Raw genomic sequence first — 27,313 nt, forward strand, 5'->3', positions numbered from 1 at the left:
ATAGATACAAAGTATGTCCTTCCTCGTACCCTCAAAAGAGCGGCTACCAAACGTTTCTTCTCGGCTCCCAGAAATAGAGCCAGACCCGCGACTGCTACCTTGGGTGACATTTCTGACAGGCTGTGCTGAGGTTTGACGAATACGCATAATGTGATTATCACTCGCCGACCGTTTTGTATCTTTTCTAGCAACGACTTCCTCCATTAAGCGTATGGCGAAGTCCGTAGAGCGACACGTCTCTTCGCAATTTACGAAATCCATTAGGCTTTGGAAGCTTGGTTCCTCGGTGCTACCATATTGCTCTTTCAGATAGTACAAAAAGTCTTTCTTCGCATATCCAGGTAATCGACCTGCCAAGTCTAGTACAAAACGTCCTTCTAGCTGATGACGCTGGTTATACGCTCTAGCGAAGAGGGTACACTGTGCCAGCTCGTCTTTGAATTCCTTTATTGAGGATGATGACATCCCAGATAATTTATTGCCATGCAGTATCCGCCGAATCTCCGGCTCCGCGAGAAATCCGCCTCTAACGCCAAAGCGCTGCGACAAGCGATCCAGCGACATATCGATCCTTTCCTTTTCGCTCCAACCAGAAGTATCCGATGCTAAGTTTGAAATGGTTTGCGCGGCGCTACGTACGCAGGCTGCCTGTAGCAAAGTTAGCCGATTTCCCTCAAATGGGCAACTCTCCATTAGTGATTCAATACGGTTTTTAAAAAATATAAATGGCATGTTGTTGCCGTCATAGTTGATCAATGCGGCCCTGTCATAGAAAGTACGACAATTATGATATTTATAGAACCAGTTTTGTTGATCCTCAGCACCTCTGTTTGCATTAAGTCCTGGCGGGGATGTCATAACATGTCTAGTTTCACGGCCATCATCTTTAACTAGTGGTGAATTACATCTCTCACCTTTAAGATCTTTCCTTACAGTTAAGGGGCATGTTTGTGACGTTTTCACAACCTTCTCTCTATAAAAATCACGTTGATAATCATAATGAGGTTCTCTTTCAGCGGCCCCATGGGTCCCCCCGGGCGGTTTTGCCAAAAAATTATCTTTAGTCCACGTTCTATACTTGTTTGTGAGGGCGTTTCCTGGAAAGAGCTTTCTTAGGGGAGTTTCTCTATGTGGCGGTTCCATTAAATTCTCCTGTTTAGCCTTGCTCCGTTTAGGTTGGGCATCTATGCTAGCGGCCCCATGAATGTCATGGGATCTCCCAGGCGGATTGATAATGTCAGCGTCCCACCTCTGGACCTTTTCTATCGCTGTAGGGATGTAGTCGGTGACTCCGAGACTACTGGCCGTAGGCCGTCGTTGCCCGCGCTCCGACCCTTGGTCCGATCCACATTGTGAAAACAAGTCAAGCTTACTTTGCCTTGCTCTCAGTTCGGCTGCCTTGATCTGCATTTCAATTTCGGCTCTGGCTTCCTCTGCTTCGGCTTTGGCTCTGGCTTCTTCTGCTTTGGCTTTGTTCACCCGCATCTGTTTTTCCCACCGCAAATTCTCCATTTCGAGCCGGATTTCAATCTCTTCTTCTTTTGAACGGCGCGAGCGACTACTCGAGGCACTGGTGGTTGATTTTCCTTTTATTGTACCTAATTTTGTATCTACCTTGGAGATTTGCTTCTGTTTTATAGTACGTTTCAATTCCTCAATCTCTAACCTGACCTGTTCTGTAGCTTCAGATATCATAGTGCTATCCTTTAGTTTATTCGCAAGTTCTAACAGTTCTCCAAAGTTGCCCTCTAACTCCGCCATATCAACCAAGGCCCGCTCTAGCAACGCTTCATCATGTACCATGGGGAGACCTCTCCTTAATTCTCCAACCCTCTGCAGCACCTCTCTTTTTTTGTGTCTGACGTCCCTGAGCACAGCTTCTGCAGTGAAATCAGCATGGGTAAGGCTGCCATGAACCCCTCCGAGGATACACCTGCCCAACGCCCGGGTGTTCCGCCGCACCACCCCCAGACGCAGCGCCCCCTGTCCCACTGTCAACGGGAAACGCACGAGACACCGGATGGCCACCGTCACCTTCCATTTATCAATTTAAAAAAAAAAAATTACACTACTGTATACTATAGCCTACACACAGTAATAGCGACACACGTAACGTAATGGACAGCGTAACCAACATTAATTAGGGACTTACCGCTAGCTGAGTTACGGTGACGCAAGCCTCTTGACAAACAATGCAGTATTTTAAACAAATTATTATACACAATTAGGCTCAGTAGAGTTCCAGTTTACAGCACAATCGATTAAAGTAGGCTATATTAAGTCCTTTCGTTGCAGGGAGTCTTCGTTGCACTGAGTCTTTCGTTGCAAGTCTTCTTTGGTTGAAATTTAAATTTGTTATTCTTAAGTTAGGCTAGTCCTTTAATTCTTGTTCTTTCAATTCTGCCAATTTTGTTAGTTCCTTTAATTCTTTTATTTCGTTATTTAGATACTTTATAGTTCTTTACTTCAGTTGTCCAATTATCAGGTTTTTATTTTTGGTTACGAGAGTAAGTGCTCACTGCCTGCCTACAATCCCTCCTCGGTCTGCCTCAATCATAATTGCAATGGTTTCTTGATTTATTTATTGAGTTAGTGAGTTGGGATAAAAACCTGATTTTGTATAAACTTATAATGGCTTTAACAACGATAACTTAAATCCGTGGTACACATTCATTTCTCTAGCTTGCTTTTTTCGATAATGAAATGAAAACCAACACAATGGCAAAAGTGTCCAGAAACCACGCTCCCGGCACGCGGCAAAGGCGACAATCAGAGATTAAACGTATTGGTCATCAGGCGGGCCACGTCACATAGAACAGTGAAAGAACGCAAATTCAACGTTGCTTAATTCAGCCAGCCAAGTTACAAATTTCATTACAATTATAATCAAAAGGGCAATTGACCCGCCGGAACAATATTTGTTTGAACTTTAAATTCATTTTCACTCACCCGGTCTCGCCAATGTAGACAGGCTGCCCATCAAAAGGCATGACCGGGTCATGCATGAGGAAGTGGTCTTTGGCGAAAGACAGTGTGCGGATATTTGTTGTGGAGCTTGGACCGGAGCATCTGCACATACAGTACATCATCGTTTTCACACATGCTTTTTCACAGAAGACATTTTGGGATCCATGTTTAGATATTGACAACAAAACAATTCGTTTATATATTAACGTTGAAAGCACACGAAGATGGTTATTCGTTTTCATGTGAAGCGTCTTTAATTTCATAGCAAAACTATAATTACAATCGTCATTTTGGCATTACCCAGTAAGCCACGCGTTAGGTGGCCGAGAAAGTGAATGGTCGGGGCCAAATCAATAAAAACACGTAGTGCCTAAAAAGTGTCTTTGTTAGCACTAAGCAAACTTATTAGGTAGAAGATCCGATACTCTCACTGTCACTGCGATAAATCAAATCAAATGAGGATAACAGTTCAACAGCTACGTCCTTGTACGTACCTTCCAGGTCGTGGATCTGGGACTCTGTGAGGATAAACCGGTACCGCTTTGAGTAAAGTTAGCCTGCAAATGTAACATCAACTGAATGTTGGCTCAATGTCAATGTTTAGTTATCTCTGGTGAACAGTGTCAGCAATAGTTTCACACACGATGTTTAATAGGGTGTTTCATTTTTTCACCATTTTTTAAATTCAAAATGCCTGGGGTCCCATCTGGTGGTATTTGGGAAAAAAAGTTTACACCCCAAATTTTTTTCAATTATGACGTCATATTGAGGTGGTCCACGAGGTTTGAAATTTTTGGGCCTCAAAATCTCGAAATTTGGCCGTATCTCCGGAACCGCTCATCATAGATGGACAAAATTAGTATCAAAATGCGCAGAAGGGTCGGTTTCCTATACCTGATGTAGAGAATATAGAGAATGTTAAGGTCTATCTGCTTCAGAAATAAAGTTATTTCAAAAAATCTGATTTTCGGTCAATTTTCTCCTGATGAACAGAGATCAGGCGATCAAGATAAAAGTTTTTCTGTATTTTTCCACTCTTATGACGAGCGGTTCCGGAGATACGGCCAAATTTCGAGATTTTGAGGCCCAAAAATTTCAAACCTCGTGGACCACCTCAATATGACGTCATAATTGAAAAAAATTTGGGGTGTAAACTTTTTTCCCAAATACCACCAGATGGGATCCCAGGCATTTTGAATGTCAAAAATGGTGAAAAAATGAAACACCCTAATGTTTAAATTTGCTATTTGTTAACGTGATAGCGAGAAACGTGGTCAGCAAAGTTGGTACTTTAACGTCGTTTTAATATTGTGAAATGTTGATAAAAGCAAGAACCCAATTTTTTGAGCAGGGAAGTGAAAGCAACAAGTTGGAGGTTGAATGAGAAGTGAAACCGACCTCGTGACAAGTTTGTGTAACAAAATGTCAGCAAAATCAGCATTTTTACGTTGATTCAACGTCGTCTGCAAAATTGATTTGCTGACTGAGATACGATTAGCAAGATCAACGTAAATCTACAAAAGAGTGACACAAAAAGATGTCAGATTGCGTGTTTTTCCGCCTTCAGTTCTCACTTACGTGTGGTCAAGTTCGGAACTAAGTTCCTGCTTTCCAAGAAACGAACCATTCTCGAATAAGTTCCTTATGGATTCCATGGAGTAAACACATACCGCTGACATCGACATGTCGCTCCAATCCCTGAGGGTGCAAGTCAGTGAATTAAAATGCTGCGTCAGTCACCGAGCTATTTCTACAAACGTGTATGAAACGTTTATTTTGATGGAGGCGACGCTGTCATGATGCAGAATTCTATTGGTTGCGTTATGACACGTCAGCGAGTGATTGGTAAAAAATGCGTTGCCACAAACAAGATGCCAGGTTTCCGGCATGCACACAATGTACATTGTACAACGTAGTTAGACATTAAAACGACGTCTTCTTTTACGAGAACACTCACCATGGGGTGGTGAACGTGGCAAAGATCACGTCGATTTCTCGGCCGTCCGGCCCGGAAACACGGGTCACGTCGGAAACAGAAGTGAGATTATCGAAGGTAAAGCTGGGTCCTCGAGCAGAGCCAGGGAGGGCACACTTCAGTCGGGCTTTCAGGAAAGTCGTCCAGCGGAATCTCAGCACTGTCTTGCCCCCTTGATCGTCTTTGCAGATCTGAGCCACTCGGGCGTATGTGGTCTGAACAGAAGAAAACCCTTCAGTTTCGCACATAGGTACCATAGATAAAAACAATGGCAGAAGTAATGCATGCAACGCAAAGTTTGCTTTTTTACGTTGTTTGAAATGATCGAGATTTAGCACATCGCATAATGTGATAAAAAAACATTACTTTTGCTGTTCAAAACACCTTAGCAGTACCTATAAAAACAGTTTAACTTATGAGATTCTACTGCTCATAAGAGTGATCGAAAACGCAACACAATTGCTGGTTGTAAAAAGGTGAACACCAGTTAATTACAGAGTGCATAGATCGGATTGAACAAAAGTTGCTCTTTCCACATCACTTCGACGTCCCTAGACGTAGAAACTATGTAAAAAGGGCAAGTTTTGGAAATGTTTTCTTACTTGTTGAGAAGTGCCAGCCTCAGTGGGGCTGGAGGTTTCGCGGAAAAACAAATAAATTTTTCCATCGTCGGAATCAACCATTTTGATGAAGGTGGGATCTGCAATGATAACAAGAGGGTGTTGTTGTATTGTCAATGACCTATTGAGCCAAGCCATGCAAACAAAAACTTAACATAATACAATCCACATGAAAGCAACCGCAAGTTGACTAGGTTAAGAAAATAGCGGAAGAGTTTATTTTGAAAAGTTGAGGTTTTCATAAAAGCATACTCGCAACGTGTAATATCAACTAAACTTTATTTCAAAGAATCAAGACATCAAAAACGAAAAAGAAAACAACTGAAGCATACCATTGAACCAGTTCTCGACACTGTAGACGTATGGATTGTTTCTCCTCATGAGCACCGGCTTATTCCCCAAGAAGTCGTACATGACGGCGGAAAAAAGCTGGAAACCGTTTGCTGCAATAAAAACAAATTTAACTTTCAAACAGTGCACTCCACAAGTATCGAAGCTTATTGTCTAACGTCTGTAGACGTTGAATCAATGAAATAAAAAGCTGATTTGCAAGCTCGGTACAAACTTAGTGCCAAGGTGCAAACGCTAAACTTAACAGGAGACGGAAATCGATTTTCTTCCGGGTGGTCCCTCCCACGGCGAGATGGCAGATGATTTAAATTCAACTAAAGCCCGCTGCAGCAGTTACTTGTTGAAGTTAACTTAGCAGACAAAATAAATCCAAAATTAAACGCGAAAAGTTGCAACGATTAAACCTAGCAATAAAAGAGAATGATTTCCTAATCGTCATGTCAATATGGAATAAAAATAATCTTTAAATAACACAGAAAATTATCAAATTGCTGACTCCAAAGAACAACTCACAAGTCTCAATGTATAGATGAGCGCTTGAAGTGGTCGGGTTATACGGGGACTCGCACAGCCTGCTGCATACCATCTCGTCATCATATTGCGAGTTGAATTTATTGTGACTTGGGTCAGTGGAGGAAAAATTCTCTCTCTATTAAAGACAGCGTAAAATAAGTAAGCAAATGATATTTGCTCACTGGCCAAGGTCGTTGCAGCTTCAAAGACAGTTTGCTCGGTAAACAAGAAATATTATGAGATTTTAAACTGCGTTTGGTTACATCCGACCATTTGATCCACACTGACAAAACATATCGACATAGTCCAGAGCCACAAGTAGATGGAACTTTTCTTTGCACTATTGTCATGTGCGAATAAATGTTGTCGCCATTTGATTGACATTGAAGCTGTTGCAAGTGAAAAGAATAGTTTTGCAGTTTCGTTTTCTCACCGAGTAATGTCGACACCGGGGGTGGTAAGAGTTAGTGCCGCAAACGTACAATCGATTGTCCTCCATTAGTTCGACGACACGAATGAAGTTGTTGCACTCGTACTAAAAACATAATGTTCAGTTGGCTTTGAAACCAAAGGAATGCCGTGTCGATACAGCGTGAATGGAGCTTTCTCCACTAAATGAAAGATGAGATTTACAAGAACAATTTAAAAAAAGGCTTGGCATCTTAGCGATCGCCAAAATTTTGTTAGATGTCATTAAATCGCATTCGGTATTCCACTGAAACTTACCTTCTGTCTTCCCAGTGCTAGGCATACTCTTGCTGATTCCATCCCGGAAGCCCATTTCATACGTTCCACGTATCTGATATGACCTTTGGTGAAAGTTGTATTGATCATGTAGACATAGTCACTGCAAAACATGTAACAAAATGAAGGGTGGTGAATTTTATCTGTGAGAATTCATCAACGTCATTTGAAAGCGCAAGTACACTACATCGGTAGGCTGTTCAGGACAGCTGCCATTGCAATTGGAATATGCGCAATGTAGTTGTTTTTGAGAAAAGGACGTTATTACAGTTGAATAGGTTATAACGCCGCAATTATTTTTGCAGCAGTGGAAATTCGCAATTTTCTTACTTTTACATCAACTACGTAGAATTATCGTCAGATATCGAAACAAATCTTCTGGACAATTGCTCGACGACTGGTTGCAGTCGACAAACTCCAGGTTTGTTTGCAAATTAGGCCATGAATCAGACCCTTTGAAAATAGCAATGACATTTGACACTATGTGTAGCCTCGCTGGCAGGATTCAAGACAAATTGCCCATGAACATGGCCGATGAAGAGACCAAGTAAACTTTGAACGATAATTTAACAAATGATTAAAGGACAGAAAAATAAAAACGTGTGTTTAGTTTAATCCAGGGGTGTGCAACCTTTATTACAGGAGGGCCAGATATGAATAACTGGGTGAAACCGCGGGCCGCACATTTATTTAACATATGATTTCTAGTAGTTGCAGGCACAAAAGAGTAGTTTTTTTGTTATTCATGTTATTCTTATGATGGCGTTATTAGGGGAATAAGTTAAGCCGCATAAATTTCATAAGAAAACTGCTATTTAAAATTTATTGTCACACCTACTTCAAACGAGTTCAGTGAGAATTTTGCAGCTGGCTTTTTTTCCCGACGGCTTTTTTCAAATTTACTTTAACAGAAGTGCTCGCGATTCGAAGTCCATTTTCCAAGTGTTCGTCTGTCAGAACCGATTGATAGGGAGATTTCATGACTTCTATTTTAGAAAAAAATTGTTCGCACAAATACGTTGAACCAAAAAGAGCCATTTTTGAAGCCATGAGTTTTTTCAAATGTGGAAAGTCATCTTGGTTGAGATGTTTTCGGTAACAATCGCCAAGATTCATTTCTACATACTTTGCTTTCAAAACCGTTTTCTCTTGAAGATCGATCAGTTCAAGTTGGATATCAGCTGGTGCTTTGTCAATGTCTGTGTTGAATGGAGAAGAGAATATACAAACAAATGTTCATGAGATTTGAAGTCCTTGAAACGAGCCAAAAATTCATACAACAATTTTTCAAGTTGGTCTGCAAATTCAGTTTTGTTCTCAGGATGCATTCCATAGTCTCTCAAAGTTGGAAAGTGGAAAAGATTATCTGTCTGTATGTGAGCTTTCCAAAGTCGTAATTTGTTCATAAAGCCTTTTATGTGACCATACATTTTTACGTTCCAAATGATTAAATACAATAGATTTGCGGTGCTAAATCTACAGTACAATAATCCACTCCACAATGAATTGTTCACACGTAGGCCTACCAGACTAAACAAAATTATAAACACGTTTCACGGGCCGCGCACAATTCAAAATTGGCACATCTTCGCGGGCCGCACAATTTGTCTTTGCGGGCCGCACGTTGCACACCTCTGGTTTAATCTAAGCTTATGGGAGCAACAAAAGATTGCGCTTGTCCTTATGACCTTAGCACGGATAACTTCGGTTTAAGAAAATATATCGTTTAGCAAACAAACCCTGAGAAGTAGAATTTATAGTGCTAATGTAGTAAGAAAAAAATAAAAACAATAAAACCATATGCGCTGAGAAGTTTTATGCATTTTTTTACTACAATTTAGAATTAGAAATACCAACATCAAGCATAGAAGTTTCTAAATTTATCAAATTGTTTCCTGCTTACTCTCAACGTTTTGACTTTTCACAAACGTTCTATGAAACGCAGAGAAAATGTATTCTCCTTTTCAAGCTATTTCTTGGTTTATTCTAATAAGTTACAATAACAATTGACTGCCGATATGCATACCGATGTCTAAAGCGTAGTTATTGTATATTATAAATACCAGGATCATGTTGAACAAACAGCATAATAAAATGTCAGACAATTCAACCAGATCCAATAGCATAGTGGCGTGTTTGTGTTCCGCTGAACGACAATATTGTCTAATTCTTTCTTTCAATTCAAGCAACACTCTCAATGTAATTTTGACGTCGAAAAAGGTTGCTTAGTATTTTTTTTTTGTAATAAGCAAACAATGGTAATACGGGGGTCTGTAGTTATCATCATTAGCACAATCAAACACAATAACACAGCCTTCCTTCGCCATCTGTAAAAACTAGACAGGAACGTTGTCGCACAAACGACGTATTGATAACAGCTTTACCGCCATCCGGTCTGTCTTGAACCAAGAACTTAAACGCTACTTTGAACATAAAAGCTCCACTGACAAATGATAGCAGACACAATGCGCCGATTGGGCCCATGGTTAATGAAAGTAACAGTATAAATGACAGAATAGTGGCCTGGAATGCCATTTAGTTTTCTGCCACAACCATGATGAGATGAATTAATGTTGCATTTGTTTAAAGTGGTCAAGAAAATTGTTGCAAATTACGATTTTATGATACGAACGTTCAAAACCTTTTTTCAAAGAAAACCATCAACGCTGAAACCCGTGACGATTTCAATGGAAGTAAACATAACGTCAAATAGCCTAAAATAAATAAGCTTTGTGAATCAGATTGGATACGGAAGCATGTGCTAAACTTAGTTCTAAACCGATAAGATAGTCTGTGGTTGGACAGCATAACCCATGAAACTTCTGCTTCAAACGAACATATTACAACTTAAGAAAAACATAACTGCTATCAAGGAATTGGTTCCGAAAAGTTTGATCTGGCAATATGAACGTGGAAGTTAACCATAGGTCGATCTTCTTTGTTCACGCAAACCATAATGGATCTATTGTCCGATAGGCATTGTTTTTCAACTAAGGGCGTGTTTGACTGTAAACATGTCTGTTTAATTGCTATAAAAATCCCAAGACATGCCGGTCTTAATGACTTTCATCAATGTTACCGAGATTATGCGCTATTAGACGTTTCATGGATGTAAACCAGGTACAAGTTCAACAACATTGGCCTACGCTGTATACTTGTTGCCCGCTTGACTACCACAAAGCCAAGGGTGACGTGGTAAACTATAAACAAAGTGCCTTTCGGCGTAAATTCGCTCAAATTGGTGTCAGAAATGCAAACAAAAGCTTGCTGCAACCACACAACACGGCACACCAATCTTCAGTCATTTGGTTAGTCAGAAATTCGAAAACCAATTACTGTACGAATCCTTCGTACGTCACAGCCGCAGTAACATTTAACTCCAAGCACAAACAAAAGTTAACAATGTAAGCTCATTCTTTAAACTATCTCTAAACCTTAGTAAATAGTTAGAGTAAGTTGCTTTGCAATTGAGGCCTGGGAGTATTTGTTATTAGGCAGTGCATGGTCAAATTTTTGATTGAAAGTCTTCATTTCAGTTTTTGAAGACAGTCCATCAAATTTTCCTCTTATCCGAACAAATGATTACCTTTTATTCTAATAATAATTTAGCCCAATGTATCCATAGCAAGAATAAAATAAACAATTCCATGATGATGGTTCCAGCAAGTACCCACAGTGATTGCACATATCATTTATTACAACGATAGTGCATACATGGCACCTTTTACGTAAAAGTGTATTAAATATCTTGGTGCATTAATTGATGACTCTCTCAACTGGAAATGTCACATTCAAAATGTTTGTAAAAAACTTGCTAGAGGCTCCTGGGCCATTCTTCAACTTAGAAATTATGTGGATATTAACACACTGAAGACTGTGTACTACAGTCTTATACTGTATATTCTCATCTTCAATACTGCATATCTAGCTGGGGTGGAGCTTGTGACAATGCGCTGGATCATTTATTTAAGCTGCATGAAAGAGTTGTTAGAACCATGACATTCAGCAACTATACACACAGCTCACACATTGCAACTCTTCCAAAAACTACAGCTGTATACAAGAAATTTATAAACTGGAGATAGCAAAATACATGCACAGAGTCCATTTAAATTTATTACCAGAAACGGAATGTAATAGCTTCCACAGACTATCTGAATGCCACTCACACAATACGTGCCAATCATCCAGCAGTAACTATTTTGTTTCAAGGGTGCGTACTGAATTAGGTAAAAGGCAGATGTTAATAAGGGGTCCTAAAGTGTGGCATGAGGTCCCAGGTGATCTCAAAGGTCTTTCTCCAACTTCTTTTAAAAGAAACTTTAAACATTACCTTCTTGATTTAAACGACACTGTTGAATAATAACTGTTTTGTCTATATAATTACATTATTCTATTTGCTCATCTCTTTGGTATATAAACGTTGCTTTTTATCTTTTTTACTGATTAAAATTGTCGATTGATATCTCTTAAACTCCACTCACAATTAATTCATTCAGTAGCATGGTAAACCTGCTTAGTTTGTTTGCTTTTTTTTTTTTCCTTTTTCGCATAATGAAAACATGTGTATCTGTATCACCAAATGCTTGATTTTTTTTTTTTTTTTTGTATGTGTGTTTGTGTATTTACTGTATATATGTTATTTAGGCCTACATTACCTAGCTTGAGGTGGCTGCTGACTAGATGACCGTTTGGTCTTTTCGCAGTCTCCTCGTCATATGACACACAACCGATTATTGTATACTTTGTATTCTTTTCATGTTTGTGTTTGTGACAAATAAATGAACTGACTGACTGACGTAAATATGCGTTTGTTTGTAAATATATAACAATCGGCATGCGTTTTCAAGTTTCTTATCTGTCTATAATTAAAAGATGAATGGGGTTTGAAGAACCTATTGAGAATTTCAAGTTGTATGCTTAATCTTAAGTTTTTGATGGAAAACAGAGTTGTATGGCTTTATACATTGATGTGGAGTCACTGTTTTCTTTCCAACGTAAAAATCGAACACGCCCTTACGAGAATTCCTCCATTTTCACTGCGATAAAATTCGTTAAGAAATTTATTGATTCATGACGTCACCAAGTTGGGAGAAATTATGGGGAGTCGTGAATAATCGTGAAGGAGAAACGTATCGTTTTAAAAATCTGCGTGTCGAATCTGTGATATATTGGAATCTTAATTGTTAACGTGGAAACCCTGTTCTAAACGAGACATGCGCAGAACATCGAATCGGCATTATGTTGAGAGACTCGTGTTGTGAGGACGTATTGTAAACCTGTGTATCCATCTTAATCAATATATTACATGGCGTCGCCGGCAAAGTGACTAATTGAAGTTTAAAAGTCGAAACGTTTCCCCAGCGGCAACTTTGTTCACCTATAGTACGTCAGTTGATTAACTATGCCGTCTAAACTTGATTGGTCCCTAAAGCAAGTTTTTGTGAAAGAAGAGTTAGAGTTGACAACACACACTGGAGACAAATTTATTAATTGGAAAAGGCAGTTTACAAATTTTATCAGAGAAGCAGAATTCTCGCAATCTGGCACTGCATGGGCTGCAAAGTGGGCTGCACTTGAAGCATGTGTCAGCACCAATTCTTTCCACAAAATTAATGCAATCAGACTCCAGCTACCTGTAGATAATAGAGAGGATTTGAATGCCCTTCTTGATGCTTTATCTGAAGTGACAGGAGCAACCGAAAATGTTTGGCTAAAGCGACATGCCTTTGAACAATACAAACAAAAACCTGGCCAACAGTTCAATGACTTTTATGCTGAATTAATAAATTTGGTCTCATCATGCAAATTTGACCACAATATCTGTGCTGAAGACAAGCAAAAAGTTGTAGATCAGATGCTATTGCACAAAATTGTATTTAATTGTGACCCAAAAGTGCAAAACAAACTTTTCGAAATAGCTGAACTAACATTGCCTATGGCTGTAAAAATAATCAATAATTTTGAGGTTATGCAAAAAACTCAAGCTACTTTCTCAGGCATGGACCTCAACTCTGTAAATGTAGTAAACAGGACCGATAAAGATCAATCCAAGTCAAAGGAATGTAGAAGATGTGGCTACTATCATGCATACCATGCCAAATGTCCAGCAGAAGGGAAAAAGTGCAATTTTTGTCAAGGAATGGGACATTTTGAAAGGGCATGTTACAAAAAGAAAAATCAATTCAAATTTGAGATAAACAACAAATACAAAACTGGTGCAGTTGTATCTTATATTGGCACCAAAACAGAAAGTGTACAAGTAATAGTCACAACTGACCAAGGAGGCAGTCATCTTCAAGACTTCACTATTGATACTGGTTCTGATTGGACTGTAATAGGGCCAAAACATCTAACAAATTTTGGATTGAAGAAAACAAACCTGTGTCAAGCCACTGATGAAATGAAACGCACTGTTACAGCAACAAGTGAAAAGATGCACCCACAAGGATATGTGAAAGCTACATTTCAGTTTGGACCAAACATCACAGAAGCCAACATAGTTGTTTTTGAGGGTATATCAATACCATTACTTTCCATTGATGTTTTAAAAGCATTGGGTATTGTAAAAATTGAAGTAACGCCAACCAAACCACCAAGTCACCATGTGGCCCAACTCTCTACCACTTCAGATGTAGTCCTCCCATTTTCTGAAGGCAAGATATTTCTAGAACCAAAAGTACCCCAATGCACCAGCACTACTGTTGACAGTAAAGTAAATAGCATGAAACAACAATTACTTGAAGAATTTCAAGACGTATTTGAGAGCAGACCTCCAATGAAAGGCGAACAATTTAAGATCACCCTTGTTGATGAAGCAACTGCACTATGTGTCACAAAGGCAAGAAGAATTCCAGTAGCATATGAACAAGCACTCCGAGAAGAAATTGATGAACTGTTGACAGAAGGCATCATATCACCTGTGACAACCCCAACAGAGTGGGTGAATCCAATTGTGGTTGAACCTAAGAAAGACAGTAATGGCAATTTCAAAGGTAAAGTGCGTCTTTGTGTTGATTTTCGTCATTTGAATAAGTACTGTTTACGCGAGCATTATAGCTCTCCTTGTGTTCTAGAGACTGTTCAGGCCATTAATGCCGATGATGCTAAATTATTCACTACTTTTGATGCATGGAAGGGTTATCACCAAATTGAACTGGCTGAAGAAAGTAAATCACTTACAACTTTTATTACACCATTTAGACGTTTTCGTTATGAAAGAGCTCCCTTTGGCATAAATTCCATCAGTGAGCATTATAATCGTAGAATGTCAGAAGCACTTGATGGGTTGTCTAATGTGAAAAAAGTTGTTGATGATGTTGTAATCTACTCGTCAAATGATATTGATCATCACTTGCAACTAGTAAAATCGTTCCTGCATAAGTGTAGGGAAAATGGCATTCGTCTACATCGCAATAAGTTTAATTTTTCGGAAAATCAACTTACACTTGCTGGGGTAGTGCTTAATCAACATGGGTATAAAATCCAAGATAAGATACTGAATGCCATCAAGGAGTTCAAACAGCCACAATGCCTGACTGATCTTCAGTCATTTCAAGGCATGGCAAATCAATTGGCACCATTTAATAAAGACTTGGCAAAAGCATTGCAACCTCTACGTCCTTTGCTCAAAAAGTCAAATGAACCATTTAGCATGGATGAGTTTCAGGTTCAAGCATTCCTAGATGCAAAAAATCTTCTAACAAGTGAAAATGTGTTGGCCTATTACCGTCCAGGTGCACCATTGCAACTCTTTACTGATGCGAGTTTAAAAAATGGTCTGGGATTTTTTTTAAAACAATTACAACCTGACAACACTTGGAAAACAATTCAAACCGGCTCAAGGACCCTTCTAGATGCTGAAACTCGTTATGCACCTATTGAGATTGAATTACAAGCAATCGTGTATGCCACAAAAAAATGCAGAAATTTTCTTGCCGGTTGTAAATTCAAAGTTTTTACTGATCATCGCCCTCTTGTTACTATTTGTAACAAACGTAGACTTGATGAAGTGGACAACTCAAGAATTTTGAGATGTCTGATCAAATTAATGGACTATAACTTCATAGTAGAGTACATTCCAGGATCTCATAACAAAGCTGCTGATGCATTTTCTAGGCATCCTGTTGACTCACCCGATGAGAGCGACAAAGCCGACCAACAATTACAGCTCTTCAGTGTAAATATTCTTCGAACAGCTAAAGGTGAAGATGCCAATTGTTCTTTCAGACTGGAACAAATACGGTCAGAAGCAGAAAATGACATTGAGTACCAGTTATTAAAGAGCCAAGTCTTACAAGGTTTTCCACAGCATAAACACATGTTACATGAAATGCTGCATGCTTACTCGAATGTTCGTGATGACCTAACCATCAGTGATGATAATTTCATCTTAAAAGGTACAAGACTGCTCATTCCCAAAACTTTACGGAAAAATGTTTTGTGTGAACTTCATGCTGGCCACCGTGGCATCGAAGGTTCAAAAGCAAGAGCAAGACTAGTCGTCTATTGGCCTAACATTGATAATGACATAGAAAACTCTTGCAGAAGTTGCAAGAAGTGTGAAAATGACCGTCCGAGCCAAGCAAAAGAGCCGATCAAACATCTTCCAACTCCATGTCACCCATTCGAATTTATTTCAACAGACTGGTTTGACCTCAATGGGAACAAATTTTTAGTAATTGTTGATTGGTACTCAGGACATTTTGATGTCAAAGGGCCAGTGGCTCATCCTGATGCGCCTTCCTGTATTGGTTATCTAAGAGAGTGGTTCATTAATACATCAGTCTGTGATTACTTGTGGAGTGACGGTGGACCTCCATTTGGGTCAGCCGAAATGAAAGACTTTCTCTTACGATGGGGAGTAAAGTGGTCACCCTCATCACCGAGATACCCCCAAGGAAACTCAATAGCCGAATCCGCTGTAAAGTGGGCCAAAAGTTTACTCCGGAAATGTTGGAAAGGAAAAGGCCAACCCTTGAAACCAAATGAAGATTGGATCAAAGGCTTACTACAATGAAAGAACACTCCCCATAAATCTACTGGCTTATCACCAGCCATGATGCTATACAACCACCCCATACAAGATCTTATCCCATGTCACAAAAGTGCCCTCAAACGCAGCTGGCATGATGAAAAACTAAGAATAGATCGTGAAGCGGCACAGCGTAAAGAAAAACTGGAACATTATTACAATAAAAGTGTCAAGAGCTTGAAGCCTCTAAAGGTTGGGGATCCGGTGTGCATACAGAACAACATAACTAAAAGATGGGACAGGTATGGCATTGTCCTTGAATGTTATTACAGAGCACGGAGGTATTTGATTAAACTAGAATCGGGCATGATCATTCGTCGCAACAGAATTCATCTTAGAAAACGATTCTTTTCAAAAGAATGCACTAATAATCATCACTACACACACACGCCTGTTGTCGACAATGAGAGCGCGACCCGGTATTTGTCTTCTTTTGAAACTATTGATGCCCAACCGTCACATATTCGGAGGTCAACCAGGTTGTCGAGACCTCCAAGGAGACTTGCTGATTATATCATGACATAGTTATGCTTTAACATTAACTTTGTGTACAGCCCTGTTGTATAGGCTTACAACTACTTGCAAGACACACCGTATGTTAAATTTATTGTTTCATTTTTGTGTATTCATTCATTGAATTTCATTCTTGTTTTGTGTATGCTTTTGTGTAAATCGGGGGATGTGATATATTGGAATCTTAATTGTTAACGTGGAAACCCTGTTCTAAACGAGACATGCGCAGAACATCGAATCGGCATTATGTTGAGAGACTCGTGTTGTGAGGACGTATTGTAAACCTGTGTATCCATCTTAATCAATATATTATAGAATCAACATAATAAAATTGAACAATATGTCATTTAATTTTCACCAAGAGCGGTCAATTTCTAAGTAGAAGGACAAGAATTTTCGTTGATCTTTGAAGCGTATTGTCCAAAGCGGAAATACCACTTAAACCAGTTAAAATCGTTGTTCAGAAACCACTTCAGCAACTCAAGACGAAAGGTATACTCAACTCAAGACGAAAGAAAGATAAATTCGACCAAAGGGCTTGCCTTAACCCATTACATCATCCAGATATCCATCTACCACTAATCCAAGTCCTTCCCAGGTTAACCCACGCTAAACTCGATTACTTGTTTAATTTAAAACAAGTTTACTTTCAAGCACACGATAATAGATAGTAGTGTTTTCAAAATTCGGTGAGTCATTTCAAGTCTACCCGCGAATAAAGCAAACTACAGGGCATCAAATCCACAAAAATTTACGCTTTTGTTATTTCTAACTTAAGAAAAAAACTCTTTATCCAGTATTGCGTAATTTGGATTGTAAACATTGAAAGCTTAGAAGAGAAAAAGGAAATAAAAGATGTGCGATTGAAACAACCCGATGTCTTATCTGTAAAATGTAATCCCAGTAAACAAATCGCATTCATCAAAGTTAAACAAAGACTTGTTGAAACTACTGTACATTTCAATCTCCCTTTGACGTTGGTTGCACTACACGAAACGGGTCTGCTACTATTCGGTGAGTCCAATTCGGTGAGTCCGATTCGGTGAGTTTCTAACCCTTAAGCCCTAACCCTAACTCCTAACCCTAAAAGGGCAATGATAATTAGGCTACGGTACCCGATAATTAAAAAATAAAATTAAAAAAATCACCGAATAGGGATCGGACTCACCGAAACGGGCCATTCCGACACGAAACACCCAAGTTGCTTTGAGCTACAATGAAACGCAACTATCAATGCAGTTCACCACAGTCGGCATAGCAGCCATCAACACCAAACTGAGTAAATACACGATATAACTAAGTTGTAGGCATCAATATTTTCAATTTTCTTTTCAAATCAACGTCATTTAGTTATAAACGCAAAACTGAAAAGCTTTTATTGTCTAACATGTTTGGTGAGGCTGCCAGTACAAATTTGAAACTTGGGATTATTTCTTCCTGTGCCGGAGCAACCACCACACACAGTGTGTTTTATTACAAATACCGACTATGTTTTAATGGAAACATTAAAAATTACGTGAATAGGTACAGTATAAAGGAAGGCTATTTTCGTGCCCGTCTTCCATTTGCCTTAAACCTTTCAATTCCACTCAAATACGAGGCGCATTCGAGCACCAAGTGATTACGTCATCTTCTATGCACAAGTATTTTTCTTATTTTGCTGTGACATCACGTCAGGTTTCTTATGACGAACTATATGCACAATTTTATGCGTACAAAAAAGTGAACTCAAAGGACAACAACAACAGGATGTACGACAACAGACGCAATTAATTGAAGTCCTTGGTGCGAAAAGGCGATGTGCTGCTGGTTTCGAAATTTGAGATGTCACATTTCTAATTTTTTGGCACTTCCATCAGGTGATAAATCTATCATGTCATCTAAGATAACACAAGAAGTTTTGGGGCAGTCCAACAAACAACCAACTGTACATTCATCAGCACAACCGGCGAATGATTGGATGGGCTTGAGAAGGCGCGGTAAATCCCAGTCGGCAGATCGGTTTGTTTTTATATTGATACAACGTATGCATTTATTGAATATAGGTAAAATAGGACTGATTTTTGGGCTGGAAAAGAAGCCACTGCTGAAAATGTAAAAGACAACAGACTGCTTTTCGTTTGTAGCCCTAGTTGCAAGTGAATCAGATGAATGTTGCAACTAGTGCTAGAAACGAGAATTGTCCTGATGAACACCCAAGCTTTTCAGTATTCAAACTGCTTTTGATGAACTGTAACACGCAGCAAGGGCTAATTAAAATGAAAAAATAAATAAAACGGTTCCAATACGTTGTGGCGACAAAATGGCTTCTGCAGTTGACAACCATGGGAAAGTGATTAAGTGGTGTAAATGCGATTAGATTTGCATTCAGCATTGCGGAAGACGACAAAAGAGAAAAGGAAAATTAGTTTGGAGTGCAAGAAAATGAGGTTGGATGGAAGCGCAAAATATTTGCCAAGAATTTCATTTATTTTTATATCTGTGCTTTTTTCCAGTGATGAAAATACAACAAAAATGTTTACAGCAATGTCAGCACACGTCATCAATCTAAAGAATAATGACGCGTGTTTTAGCCTACATCGCGCCGTATCCACCGTAGATTTGTGTTGCCCTCAGCGCTTCACCAAGCAAACAGGGTCGGTCGGCTGACGATTTTTTTCCAACAATGCACAAGTTAAAGCTCGGTGCTAATATTGTACAGCAGTGATCGGCAAACCTGCGGGGTGCGGGCCGTGGCCCAATTTTGGGCCTTTTAGCAATGTTTAGTAGGCCGTGAACTACATAATATGATTGTTTCAGTTTCATGAAGCAGTTGTGGGCCGAGTGATAGCCACAGGCGACATGGATTCTATTTTTGAATGCCAATTCCATCGCAATGACATACAAGAAAATTTCAATTTGAATTTTTGATCTCTTGCGTTTTGATGTCGTTATCTTGTTTCTTTTTGACCAGAAATTGTTGTTAAAAACGCGCTTTTTGCAGTGTGATATAATCTAAGAAAGTACCAAGATATCATCAGGCCTACCAAGCGTTTTGCAAGCAATTAATTCCTTTGTTGAACAATTGTTCGTTTTGTCGTCGTGGGCTTTCAGTACTGCTGAAGAAAAAGTGGTTTGGGTCACAATGAAAAACGTTGCAGGGTTGATCGGTTTAAACCGGGGCGGTTTAAACCGCCCAGTTAAAACCTGGTTTAAACCGGGCAGTTTTGACCACCTATTGCTGGTCAAAACCCCTTTAGTGTATGAATCAAGTTGCTTTTCAATTGAATTAAAAGTATTACCCTCCATGTTATTAGTAATGATGTTCAACTATATTTTGTTTTGATCAACATAACCTAAATGCTGGATTTGGAACAAAAAATATTCAACTTCTCTGTTTGTTTTTGATATTTCAATCAGTTGGTTATTTTAATTATTGAGAAAATTCAAATTCTAAAAATAAGTTTCTGATGAACCAAAAAATGCTTGGTAGAACGACGAATAATTTGCACAGCCAACTGAAGTACAAGAATTTATTTCAACAATTGTTTTTATGAAAAACAGTTGCCATCAAATTTTATCCAGTTAAAATAAAACAATGCGAATGCATATTCTAAGATGCTTTAAAAATTAAAGACAGGATAGTTTATGATTCATTCTTTGAAGCAAAGTACACGTCAAGCCAAGAAAGGATTAACGGAAAAGGAACAAGTTGTGATGCCTTATGCCTATCTACTTTATGTAAGTTAGAACACCTCAATTGAACAATTGGAATTAACAAGTCTCTCCAGTATATTCAAATGCTTCATTCACCAGTCAATTTCATCTTTTCCTTCTCCCTCACCTTCTTCCTCCTCCCTCACCTTCTACCATCTCTCTCACATTTTCAGTGATTTTCTGGCGAACACGATCAAGCAACTCATTACAGGGTTTTGACCAGTCAGGTCAGGGTTTTGACCAGTCTCAAAATATCAACAACTCGCGTGCCAAAGATATATGTTTGGTTTTGTATTGGCAACTATCTGATGTTAAAATTAAACAGTACAGTTGACTGAGTTAACAGACAAGAAACAAATTTGTTTTATTAACTTTATTGGAAAACATCGAATGCAGTCATAAAAGTCACTTTTTAATGAGATCCTTGTCCTTGCGTTTTCTTGCTTTGCTCTGTAGTATTAGGATTATATTTGGACGCTTCAAGTGGAACACATGCTTCCGAATGATCTTTCGTAAGTCGGCTGCGATGTGGACTGAGAATAAAATTCATGTGCAAAAATATTTGTAATACAATTTGGGTAGAGAGGTAACTCTTTTAAACCATAAACAGACATAACTAAGCAACAACTATGTCTGTTTATGGTTTAAAAAATATTTGTTCACACAAATAAGTGGAGCCAAATGCAGATAGCAAAGCTATTGACATCTTCTTGAGACAGCTAAATTTCTCCGGCAAAGATTTCCAGCACGTCAAAATGCTTGTTTGTTTGTTTTCAACCGTTTCCAGCGATTTCCGCAATTCGACGAATTTTGATGTCCACAATAAGGATGCTTTGAAATCGATCAGGTGCATCTGGAAGTCTTCGATGTCTAACCATTCAAATGCAGATAAGTTAAAGTCTTCGCTGCTCTCGGGCTTGATGAGAAATGAAAATACTGAACCAAAATGTTGAAAATCTTGAAATCTATTGCAAAGTCGAGACGTTAGATCCCTCATGTACACATCAATTTCAACTATGCTGACTTGGTGATCCACTGAGAAAACCTTCAGGTATTTAAAGTAGCGAAAAGTTGCAGTTTGGATGTCCCTTGTGTAGATATCCAATTTAGCTACAAAACCTTTCCATGCCTCAAAACGATCCATCACCGTTTGTTGTGAACCTTGCAGACGAAGGTTAAGTTCGTTAAGGTGGGTGGTGACATCTGCAAGAAACATTAGTTTTACAAGTCACTTTTTATCCTCCAGTTCAGGGTAGACCTTGCTTACCCTGCCAAAAAGACCCTTATCTCGACTAGACATTCAACAAACCTCAAGAGAACCTTACTGGACTGGCACCTATACGGTGGCACCACTGCTGCAGATCGAACTGGAAATGTGTGCAACCATTCAGTTAACGCTAGTGTTAGTGATGTAATAATAATGTTAGTGATGCAATGGTTGCACTTTCTTAAGGTGCTATAACGTGCGCGTCAAATCATTTGGCGTGCCATAAAAAATCATCTCGCGTGCCACAAGTGGCACGCGTGCCAGGGGTTGCCGACCCCTGGTGTATGGGATATTGACCAAACAGAACTTGATAGGCTCCCACACGTTTTTCCTAGACAAAGGCAAATGCAAAAAAGAATGCGGTTCTCTCGAAACAGCTCTAGTTTCAACATTTCATTTGTGTCAACGTAACAGCTTTTCCAGTCGAGTTTCACAACCGCTATTCAAAAAGCTGCAACAATTTCGACTTCACACGGAGCGAGAAGTTACGAAATTTCAGGTAAAAGCTGAACGTTAATCGGCATCGGCTTGGACGAAATCGTCGAATATAGTTGATCATGAAGCGCAGAATATGAAACCGCAAGATTATGGACGGATAACACGCCGGATGTCGTTCGTTGTATTTAGGAAACACTTGACTAAGTCGGAAAACGCTGATATGTTATTACAACATGGCCATGCTCCCCGGCACATGTGCGAGGTATGTGCCATATCATAGTTTTTCGTCATCCCCGCGCGTGTGTGATATTGAGTTTGAGGGGAACCCTTTGTGGCAAAACTCAAAACGACTGTAGTTGGCAAGTATCAAGTTTAGCAAACTGCATTCAACGTTAAATCAAATCTCACTGTACGGTACTGAAAGAAAAGTCTTCGAGGCAAAGGTGAAAGAAACAGCATGCAGACACTGCACACTATGGTGTGGGCACATTTGTCATGAAAAAAGGTTTCGTGTTTTTTTTTTGTTAAAAGCAAAAACTTTCTTGATTTTGTCAGATGATATTATAAAGATGAAAAAAAGTTAGAGTGGCATTTTTTCTGTGCACTCTAATGACCTGAAATCCTTTATCAAAATGGCCAAAATGAAATTTTGGCCCCATTCATTTACAGTAAAAAAATATGCAAAAGTGCTTTATGACGTAAAGACTTTGTAACAAAGTGACTTTGTGACGCACATGCAGCAAACTTATTTAATCATTTTAATCAGCTGTTTTTTGTAATTTGTGACGTCATAGATGAATGACAGTAGCAAGTAGGATACCAGAGAGAACCCAAGCTTGTACAGTAGGGTGGGTCGATTTCTCCATTTATCATATAAATTTGAACATAGGTGCGGCTTTACCTTCTGAACATTTCCTCAAAGTTTAAAATTGTTTTGTGCGCAGCAACCCATTACCCCAATGACCCCTGTTTCTGTAACAGGGTTGCCAGATTGGGCAAAAAGTTGCGGAAATTTTTGTCATTTTATCTCATTTTTTCGCCCAGTCCGGCAATCCTGCGCAGTGAACGAACTTCTAATAGTTGTGCAGTTTAACACGTCACAAAAAAACTTTGTGAAATTGACTCTTTATCTTATTCATCCGATAATGATCCGAGTTTCATGGAGAGTGTCTCAACAAGTAGTGCCTACAATACCATCCCAATCTCTTGTGTTGCAAGGGAAGCCCATCAAAAGATGGTTTCTGACAAAACAGTTGCTGCTATTGCCACTGCTACTTTGCAGGATGTGTTAGGAAAAGACTTCCCTACAGACATTATTATTGACCCACGGAAAGTGAGACATAGCCGAGTCAAGAAGCGTAGCCTACTGAATTGAAACCAACCCAACATGTCGTCAATAATTTATGATCGACGAGAATATGAACATGGATGGAATTCGAATAACAAGTTGTGACGGGACAACAGTGAACACTGGGAATCGTAATGGAGTAATTGCTAGAAAGAAGATCATATCCATTATCCAGTATGAAGTTCAGTGGAATATATATTGGCCTTTGCTGCCCATCAATGAGTTACCGTACCATTGCAGCATCTATCTGGATTATTTGGAAAGACATCTGGTCCAGAAACATTCATTAGTGAAATTGGCGATATTCTGTGGCCAAACCTTATAGCCTTGGAGATCGCATTGTTTGATAAAATTGAAACTCCCCATTTGCCAAAATTGGACAATTCAAAGATCTAAGCACAGACCAGATGTACCTTTTGGAAATCTGCCATGCAATCAGTTCTGAGGAATGTTCTGAAACACTCTTACACAGAGATCCTGTAAAATACAGTATAATCATTCAAAGGAACAAATCGAATGTGCCGCTATTATGTTAGTCAAACCCATCCATCAGAAGCTGTTAAGACATTGACACGATTCATTGCAACTGTATATGGGCCTGTATAGTTTGCAGTTAGATGGCCACAGATATCAGCGATGCTCCAGCAGTACTTTTCCTTATGATACAACTCAGTCGTGGACTTGAGCCAGTAGAAGTGCAGTCTGTCATCGACAAATCGTTCGAGCAAAATTCTTATGCAGCTCACCGCGAGAATTTGCTATATGCCATGTTTCATGACAATAGACCTGTCATTCGTGAAGTAGGCTAGCTGTTAGGCGAATTCTGAAAGCACGAAAGCTTTCATCTACAATAATATAAAGATTCCATCGCCCTGCTGATCAAGTTAATCTTAATCCAATGGATTAGGCTATATTGATATGATCGACTGGACACAGATTGACGTTACTGAACCACCATTATTATCATCTAAGAAATGAACTTTGGGATGCAATAAAGTCAGTCCCAGTAAAGTCGTCATACACAGCACAGACTCAAGCCTTTGATAAAATGATTCGTGTAGTCACTGAGATCATCCTCAAAACTCTCGGAAAGGAAAAAAGGAACTCTATGATTTATTCTATCTTAGATGCAAGAAACAGCGGCCTATATTTGAATCAAAGAAAGACTGTGTTGTTTAGTTTAACATCCAGGTTTGGCTTTAACTCATTACATTTCAATTGTGTTTCGTTTTCACTGTAGCCTACCTATTGAATATAATTTATCGTGAAGTAGAAAACTGTATTTTTCTATACCACCTGGGGTAAGTGGTTAAGAGCACACCATCACATTGAAATTTTAACGCTTTATTTAGTATGGCAAGCCTCACCTAAATACCGATTTATGCGACAATCCGACGATTTTATGTGAAAATCGACCCACCCTATTGTACAGGTATAACGGTTTTTACAGGTTTACTCAGGCTTCTGGATAAAAATAACGAAGAAGTGATACTGGAGTAAAGGGCGAAGCAGCCTGTTAAGCCAGGGACATTTTCCAAAACATTAAACAATCGCAAAGCACTGCAAACAAGATTCAGCGATGAAACAGTTTGAGACTATCCTCCAATTTGTTCGAGTCACCACAGACAACTAGACATATCGCTGCACATGCAGAGTTTGGAATCACTCATAAAGTATTTCTTTGCCCATGATCATTTAATTTAAATTATGCACGCCTTTTACCACTTTACATTTCTACAATGCAGCAAGCAGAAAAGGAGCACCCAGAGATCTGGGCAGAATTCATGAAAGGGAATTTCTGCGCATCGGTAACCAAAGGTGTTGTTGGATTCAGATCAATAGGTGCAGATCACGGGATTGAACAAGAAAACGTGAACTTAAGGTTATTGGAGGCATAGTTCGAATTACACAGAATCAAAAGTCACTGGACAAATACTTTCTCATCGCACCCGAAGTCTCAAATTTGCAGCATGACTTTGAGAAAAAGTACTACTCTGGTAGCAAGGCAAAGAGAACACAGCACCACGAGCTTACAGGAGGAAAACTCTCCAGAATGACGCAAAATGCTATCAAACTCAGCGTAGTATTTCACGAGCATAGAAACCATGTGAATCCTTTTGTTGACGAAGATGAAATTTACAATTTGCTCACCAAAGCAGTTATGAATGAAACTGCTACCAACGACATCCTTCGGCGTGACGAGATTAGGCAACAGATTTTTGAAAGTTTCGTCACTGAACATCTTGTAGAAGGAAAACTTTCCGCATGGGACAAAATGACCAGGAAGAAACTGTCTACATTCAAAAGTGCCAATGCAATTGCAAAAATCAGCATGGGAGACAAGGTAATCAAAATTAAAGAAGAGCGAGGACTTTTGCAGCGGTTCATTGTAATATCAAGAGGTCGACCAGAGCTCAAGGAATGCATCGGAACGTATGAGTTTGGTGTGGTGCCTCGATCACTGTTTGCTTCAGATGGATCCCTCCTGCTGGCATATGATAAGGCATCAATCCTTCGTCATCTTGAGAAGCTGGATAGCGGTAGTAACAGACAACGGGTAGGCTACAAGTTGACAGGAATGAGGTAACTGTTACTCAGCTGTCCGATAACCATTCATTCTAAGTACCTTTGACACAGCAGTTGAATATACCACTGTAGACCCTCCAGATGAACTGACAACTCACCGAGTGATCATCATTGATGGGATGGCTATGGTAAACGCAGTTACCAAAACGGAACAAATGAAAACGTGCCAAGACTTTGCCGAAGCCTTTCTTCAGATAATTTGTAACATGGGTAGTTACACAGTATGACGAGATCAGGTTGGTGTTTGACCGGCACATCGAAACATCACTCAAGCAACAGATGCGGACAAAGAGGAACAAGGGAAAGTCAACATAGCCTATTAACACGTGAAAGACAACACTTTAATCCAGAATATTTCCTTGGAGGACTTTCTCTCAGATATCCGCACCAAAGGAGAACTGACCGAGTATTTAGATGAAAAGATTGTAGCCTACATCACAGCAAGAGCTTCAACAACAGACTGAAAAAACTACTGGTGACATCGGAAACACAAACCAAGGTCAATGTTAATATTCCAGACTCGCTCCTGACTCACAGCCAAGAAGAGGCAGACACTTTGATTGTTCTGCACGCTCTAACTGTTTCCAATGAAACAGAACTGGTTGTCAGTTCCCCAGACATAAACATCTTGTTGTTGCTCATCTACATGTATCCACACTTACCCGGGTCTACAACTTTCCTTACGGGAAAGGACAGATTGAAGAGGGACATTTGTGTGCGAAACATAAACAACAACTTGGGACCAAAACGTGCTTCTGCACTTCTAGGTTTTCATGCTCTGACTGGTTCCGATATGACTGAGAGATTTTCTGTCAGAACCAAAGACTTATGCTTCAAGGCATTTATGTCTTGTGATGATGAGATCTTGGATGCACTAGCAATGCTCGGGAATGACACTGATCTTCCTGCTGATGTATGCTCGCAGTTGGAACGCTTTGTCTGTATTTTGTATCGATCCAAAAGCTACACGAAAGTGAATGACCTCCGTTGGTTCCTCTTCTCCAATCGTGCAGCCGAAGGAGAAGACTTCCCACCAACTTCTGGTTCACTATAGATTTGCGCATTCGCCGGGCTCATTATGTATGCATGATGTGGAGAAAAGCTAGCAAAGCCCATCCCTGCCTTCCAGCACCAACTGCACTTAGTTGGACGTTTGATGCATGTTCAAGTCACGTCACGCCAGATCGTTGTTTAAATCCACCAATTGCAACTCATAAGGTGCGGGTGTAAACGTGGATGCGAAGGAAGGTGCAACTGCCAC

The 27,313-nt window shown here is 39.5% G+C and overlaps 1 protein-coding gene across 1 annotated transcript in view; it reads right to left on the reverse strand.

Annotated features, from left to right (window-relative positions):
* Positions 1–2,926: 2,926 nt before the first annotated feature.
* Positions 2,927–27,313, reverse strand: part of LOC145775054 (semaphorin-6A-like) — a 31,544-nt gene continuing 7,157 nt past the window's right edge. Inside the window, exons 2-10 of the mRNA XM_082586252.1 lie at positions 7,153–7,273; positions 6,860–6,961; positions 6,427–6,562; positions 5,895–6,005; positions 5,545–5,642; positions 4,925–5,157; positions 4,546–4,665; positions 3,462–3,524; positions 2,927–3,069 (exon numbers count right to left, since the gene is read on the reverse strand). Coding sequence (XP_082442378.1) covers positions 2,946–3,069; positions 3,462–3,524; positions 4,546–4,665; positions 4,925–5,157; positions 5,545–5,642; positions 5,895–6,005; positions 6,427–6,562; positions 6,860–6,961; positions 7,153–7,273 — 1,108 coding nt within the window. The 3' untranslated portion in view covers positions 2,927–2,945. The remainder of the gene's footprint in view (positions 3,070–3,461; positions 3,525–4,545; positions 4,666–4,924; positions 5,158–5,544; positions 5,643–5,894; positions 6,006–6,426; positions 6,563–6,859; positions 6,962–7,152; positions 7,274–27,313) is intronic.

Source organism: Aplidium turbinatum, chromosome 8 (genome assembly GCF_918807975.1).
Source record: "Aplidium turbinatum chromosome 8, kaAplTurb1.1, whole genome shotgun sequence".
Classification (NCBI taxonomy): domain Eukaryota; kingdom Metazoa; phylum Chordata; class Ascidiacea; order Aplousobranchia; family Polyclinidae; genus Aplidium; species Aplidium turbinatum.